The sequence below is a fragment of the Mytilus edulis genome, chromosome 10 (assembly GCF_963676685.1).
Source record: "Mytilus edulis chromosome 10, xbMytEdul2.2, whole genome shotgun sequence".
Taxonomy (NCBI): Eukaryota; Metazoa; Mollusca; class Bivalvia; order Mytilida; family Mytilidae; genus Mytilus; species Mytilus edulis.
Window position 1 is genome coordinate 11,693,853 of NC_092353.1, and position 7,058 is coordinate 11,700,910.

The 7,058-nt window shown below is 30.7% G+C and overlaps 1 protein-coding gene across 1 annotated transcript; it reads left to right on the plus strand.

Moving 5' to 3' along the window:
• The first annotated feature begins 1,108 nt into the window (after nucleotides 1–1,108).
• LOC139492580 (toll-like receptor 2) lies at nucleotides 1,109–1,510 on the plus strand. The gene has a single exon (XM_071280734.1). The coding sequence runs from the start codon at nucleotides 1,109–1,111 to the stop codon at nucleotides 1,508–1,510; it is 402 nt and encodes a 133-aa protein (XP_071136835.1).
• Nucleotides 1,511–7,058: the final 5,548 nt, after the last annotated feature.

Below are 7,058 nucleotides of genomic sequence, written 5' to 3' on the forward strand. Positions count from 1 at the left end.
AGTACCTGGAATTTTCTGAAAATACCCTCTTCGACCGAGGAGCTTCTGCAGTTGCATTTATGCATAACTTAAAAAATTTGAAAGTTTTGAAAATAAACAGAAATTGGCGTAATTCGAGAAGTAAACGCTCACAAGCATCAATATTATTTAGTCTCGTGCTTCCGAAAACTCTTGACGATTTGTATATAGAACATAACATGGGTGGTGATATGGCCGATGTTGAATTTATAAACGGTATCAATCTTCGTGTGCTTGAAGGACAATGAAATGTGGTCGTGCATTGGAACTTTTAGAGGAATTATAAATGTGGAGTATTTTGATATGTCTGGATGGAGATGAGAAAAGCTGTCAATAAATTTGCTATATGGTTTTCCAAATTTAAAGACATTGAAAGCCAGTGGGTCACATCTAGGGAAAGGATTTGTAAACCTTGCTGGAGCTGGGTCTTTCTTGAGTAAGATCTGAGATTGCAAGATATTATTCTTTCGTCTAATAGAATAAATAGTATACCGAAAGGATTATTTTTACGCCCGTTGGGCAGTTATTATCAGTTAACATGTCGTATAACAATCTCACAATATTTCCAAAATTTCATACAAGTATCAAAACATTGAATATAATTGATTTGACCTTTAATAGTATTATACATTTCAATGGAGAAGACATTGCACAAATAGAAAAAGCTTGGGGAAGTTGATATAATCCTGAGAGGTAATCCCTTTCAATGTTCCTGAAAAACATTACAGTTTTTAAAATGGTTAAGTGAGACAAACCAAGTACCGGATATCTTAGATCTGACCTGTGTAACTGAAAAGGCTTCCAGAAGGGTAATGTCTGATGTTATGTCAAACTTAAAGACATTTGAGATTTCATGCAGAATGAAATTCTGGATGGCGTTTGCCGTGTCTACAACCTCCATTATCATATTTGCTATATTAACCGTCGTATTCTTTTGATATAAATATGCTGTTGAGTACTTTTTACTGAGATTCAAAATGAAATGAAAAATTACAATGACTTGCAACAGGAATATATTTATGATGTTTTTATATCATATAGTCACACAGAGTTGTTATGGATTAAACAGTTTTATGACAAGGTAAACAATATGGGCTTCGAATTATGTCTGGACGACAAGGAATTTATTGCTGGTGAAAGTATAGCAGTAAATGTACTAAATGCAATCGATTCCAGCAGAAAGGTTATATTTATTATAACTCACGAATTATTAAAGAGTAGTTGGGGGTCATATGAAATGGAAATGACCCGTATGCATGCTTTTCAGAAGGGAAGAGAAGATATGGTGATTGTTGTCGTGAAGGATGATATAAAGATAACAGATATGCCGGAAGTGATGAAGAATATGTGGATTAAGATAACATGTATCCAATGGCCAAACGATGACAACCTGCCATACAATACGGAGGAATTATTTTATGAAAAGATGAAAATGTCTCTCCAAAGAAGGGAGGATACCACTTTACTATATTCTAGAAATTCAGCTGTATAGAGCCTTTGTCATCATTTCAGAAATATAAAATAATAATAAGTAGGGATGTCAACTCGGTGAAGATCTACTACTCGATTTCTTTTTTACTCGTTGGATTTACTCGAATAATCGCTCGGTAAAACATTTACAAAATAAAAACTTACTGTCATTTAATGTACATGTTTATTGTTTTTCGTTGTCTAATAAAAGTAAATTATTACCTAGGAATAAATTATAGTCCAAGGAACTTTATATCATAGCATATAGCTCATTCACTACATGTTCTTATTACGTAAGCTGGTAATTATCTAATCAAGTAATTAATTATTATCTATAAAAAAATACTACTCAAACAACAGTATTTAAGAACTGTAAAACACACACATTTAATGATCAACAAACAAAAGGGGTGATGATTAGAAATTTCTCATGCCATTAATTATTTTTCTTGGGGTCGATACAGGGTGCAACAAGTTTGTTCATAGTCTAAGATAATATCGGTCAACCTTTTCAGGAAGTAGCAATTTCGCAAATGTGTTAGGTAGCTAACAGTTCTGCTGATGAAAATGTATGCTCTGACTGTACAGAGGTCGGAGAGTGATTTAGATTTGCTAGAAGTGTGGTAAAATGCTCATGTTCATATATCGTTTAATAAATATTTATTTATTTTGAAAAAAATATATAATTTCCAGGGAGGTGCTATGAATACAAATATGTTTTACTTAAACTGAAGAAAGCAACAACACTCTTACATGCAGCCGTTTAGTCGAGTACTATTTTGGCAATCGATACTCGGTACTACCGAGCGATACTCGAGTACTCGAGTACTCGTTGACATCCCTAATAATAAGTACTATTTATATTAGCAATGCACCTTTTACTATAAGTATTGTCCCTGATTCAAAAAAAGGGTTCAGAGGACATGTACAAAGTTTTGATTGAAACAAATGTCAATTTTGCTGTAAAGGAAAATGGGAAACCCTCTTTATATGATTGGTTTCAACTCGGACCCCAAAAAAAACACATTTCTTTTAAAAAAACAAATTTACTAGAAGCAATACGCTTTGCTGGTTCCAATATAGAATTATTCATAGCATATTAGGAAATGATTCACTACATAATTAAAAAACGTAGCAACATCTGTAATTTTTGCAAAGAAGAACCCAAGACCATAGAACATATATTTTTGAGGTTTTCTATGCTCACCAGTCTATGGCATGCACTACACCACTGGTTTTTTTAAATGAGAAATATTGAACTGCCTTTGAATATTAAAATTATTCTATTTGGAAAAATATGAAATTGCATTTTGATAAAATAATATTAGTCTGCTTACAAAATACCATATTTACCGAACAAACTAACAAGAAGTGAGGAATACATTTGATTTAAAATCTTCTCTATAGAGTAATATAGAAAACAGTGGAGCCCGTGTGGTCCTATTATAAAATAAATAAAAAACATATCGGGTTTTGTTCACCATTTTTTTTTATTTAAACTACACAAATAGATATTCCAAAAATAGAATTAGATTTCATTTTTATTAGATAATTATTTATGTTCAACCTAATGTTGCACTTTTTTATCTGTATACTCATGTGTTTTTTTTCTAATTTCCGTTCAGTGGTAGCTTATTTTTGTACTTTTTCATTCATCCTTCTACTAAATTATTTCTAAATGTCAAATATTTTTGTTTTGCATTGATTTTGTATTGAAATTAATTTATGTCTAAAACTCTATGCATGATTCTGTATTGAGGCTACTCTAATTTTTAATTTATTTTTTTGTAAAATGACATTATACACACTTTATTTCAGATAATATTACATATAAAATAAAAGATATGATATGACTGCAAATGTATCAACACGTACTAGAATATGTAGACTACTTTCTCACAAGCACAATACTCTAACTGTAAAGTATAAGGACATACCCTAAAGGCACGAAGTTACATTCTACTGATTTAACATACCACAAATAACAAACACTGCATTAAATATATTAAAAATATAGATATGGTTTGATTGCGAATGAGACAAAAACTCACCAAGACCAGATTACACTTAAAGTCTGTGTAGATTTTGAAACCACTTTTCATGTATGTAGTCTTATGTAGACGAAACGGGCGTCTGGCATACTAAATTATAATCCTGGTACCTTTGATAGCTATTTTCATATGATGTGATATTTGTGTTTTGTTGTAAACATTTCTTTTGATCCTATTGTAGATTTTATAGATATTGATTATAATTGGCCCATATAGCTTTCAAATGTAATTACATTTTTAAAAATATCAATACTTTTCATGAAAGAATTAACGGTTGAAACTACACCCTGGTATGTTAGAAAGTTGGTATCAATATCATATATTTTTTTAATTAGTGCAACTACATTAAATGTACATCGCTATCTATTAAACTCTCATTTTTTCAGACTCCTTTAGCAGTCCATGTTTTGCCCAGAGGGGTCGATTACCAGTCTTTAACTTGTAACTTATTCCACATGTTAGATGTGATAAAATTATATTCGTTCAAAACAGCTACTTTAGTTTGGAGTTCTATTCAAGCATTTTAAAGAACCTCTAGCTAAAAAAGATATTTTTTAACATGTGGAAACTACATAGATCAGTTCATTAATTTTCATAAGTATACTTATATTTATAAAAGGAAACCTGTTACATTATGTTTTACCTACAGTTTAATACATAAAGATCTACATGTATTTTGAATCTGAGACATACTTGGTTGCATTCATTTTATCGTTTTTAATGAAGTAAAATCCCTATAAGCGCTTTTGATGGATAAAATGTAGAAACATGAGTAAGTATTATTCTCTTTCTTTGAGTCAAGGAAGTAGAACTACCAAAAACTGACAATTCATTTTAACGGCTTCAATTACAATCAAGTCATATGATATCAATTTAACGCAATATGGATGCAGAAAATCTAAACAAAACGTAAAATAACCCACAAACAAAGCAAACGTCAAGCAATCAAAACGGAAAGTCCCTTATTAAACAAAGAAACCCAATTGAAAAGTACAACAATAAAACTTAAGTGGGGTATATTTTTACATAAGGAAACACAATAAGACTTAACAATCGCGATACAATCTAAACCAAATATCATTTTAATAAGAAATGCCACAATAAACGAACCAAGTTTATGATAATATTAAGAAATCTTCATTTGCCAGACTGCTACTCCATGGTATTATCTTTCTTGTCACTTCTAGTCTATGTCAGCACTTCGAATTTTGTGTTTACATGAAATTTCATTGATATAGTCATAATCATAGATTAACTGATTATTAAACTTACGAGTTTTCGAAATACGGAGAAATTTTTTTCTTTAACATATGTTACCTTCGTTGATAAAACCTTTCTAAGTTTGTGGTCTCAATTATTATTATATTGATATTTTGGGAGGCAACTTTCCTGATATGGAACTTGCGCCCAATGTGGTCTCAATGTTCTCCAACTTTGTATTTATACATTTTTGTTTTTACTTTTTATTCGAGCGTCACTTATGAGTCTTTAGAAGGATAGGGTGACGGGGGTCACTGTAAATCTGTGTTCCTGATTAAGTTTTGTAAGATTGGTAAAAGTTTTGTTACTTTTCACATGAATGTACTTCCGTTCTATGTCTTTCAAGAACCTCCCATTAAAATAGCTATAGTATAATTTCTTTTTTTCCTTCACAGGCCTGTTGTCAATTGGAACTACTCACCAAGTGAACGGGATCTCGTTCGCACAGGCGTGTTTATAAGTTACGCTTGATATGTTAGTAAGAAGACCAGACGCCACCGTATGTTTGCATTTAATATGCGTTAACAAATAAGTAAATACAGTAAATAAAATTGTTCTTGGCCTTGTGTTAATATTGTCAGTTTTTTTATTGTAATATCTTCATTGCAGCAACATCTTATATGTATGTTTGTTTTGTACTTTTTTTTCCAGATGTATGTGTATTATATCCTATCATTGTGTTTTTGTGCTAAAGTCATTTTGTGTATTCTTGTCTTCTTTTTTTTTTTGCTTTTGTGCCTTGTCTATATGCCCATCTGTTTTTATTTGTTAAGATATTTGTTTATTCATAGTAAGATTATAACGCAATGTTGTCATGTTCCTCTATTTTGACAATTTTACCTTTTTTGTCCGTTTATTTTGTTAAGACATTGTTGTCAATATTATGGAATCTTAGGCGACTGTTATACAAGTTAGAGATTAAGCTAACTTCAAAATCATGTTTTCCGCCATTTTCTACATGATGAAATGCCTCAACGAAGTCAGGAATATGACAGTTGTTTCTATTCGTTTGAAGTATTTGAGGTGGGTCTTTTTTCATTTGTTAAAGAACTTTTAGTTTTCAACTTTCATTGGAGTTCGGTATTTTTATTTTGTTCAATCTTCAAAAATTAAAAGCGTTATCTTGAAATGAAAGAAACTATGATGCAAAGGTTCATCTTTATTTTTCTGTAAACAAATTGCCATTTCAATTTTCTAATTCATGTAATTTGTCAACCAATATTATTATTCTAACGAATGTTATCATATGTTTTGTATAAAAGCGGTATTTCGAATAACAGAAGAAAGTTGAACAGTGTTACCTGCATCATAAATGCTTACTTCAATAAACAACATAACACCTTAGATCAAGGACGATGAAAGATCAAGGATATTGTTCAAGCTCTGGTTTCATTTGAATGATAAAGCAATATTAAAACTGAGATAGCACATGAGATAAAGTATGAAAACAAAGAAAAAACAACCCGGTTTATTTACATGCTTTTTGTATTTCTAGTATAAAAATACGAAATGATATAACCCATGTAACAAAGTCTTGCTCGATTTTCTTCAGAGGTTTTCCCCAATACATGATCGTAACTAATGCATATACTTTTTTCAACTATGACCATGATGACATATCAATAAACATTAAGGAGAAAAAAAAGGTTTGAATTTCTATTCATGTTAAGAACAGTAATGTTGAGACCAACCAAGCAAAAAATCAAAACCTTATAAATATTTAAAATCTTATTTTCAAAACACTCGAATAGATTCATTAACATTATGTGATGAAAATATCGGAAACATCTAACGAAAGCTAAAACAATCACGACGTACGAATTTAAAGAGAATAATCGGTATAGTTTTCCTCACAATTGAATTCGACCGTCGGATCGATTTTACTCTATTTGCTGCCTTTTTAGCTTTGTCTTTAATGATATTTTTCAATCTATATTTATATTTTCCTTGGTTTTCTAGTATTTTCGTTTACTCATACATCTGACTTCTGCATTATAAGATACAAATAAGGAGATGTGTTATGATAACTATTAAGAAAACTATCCACCATAGTTCAATTGAAGTGGATATAATGCAATTTAATATACTATTACAGAGTTGTTGCGATTTCCTCAGATTCAGTTTTTTTACATTGGTTTTCAAAGTATTGATCATCCGTTATTGTTGCAGGAATTCAATCACTTATTGGAATATTCATAAGACAAATTAGTATCACTGCAATCATAAACGAGCCTGTAATTCAGTGGTTGTCGTTTGTTT

Bases quoted from the DNA above. Each gene is read 5' to 3' on its own strand.
- LOC139492580 (XM_071280734.1), top strand. From the start codon at position 1,109: ATGGGCTTCGAATTATGTCTGGACGACAAGGAATTTATTGCTGGTGAA.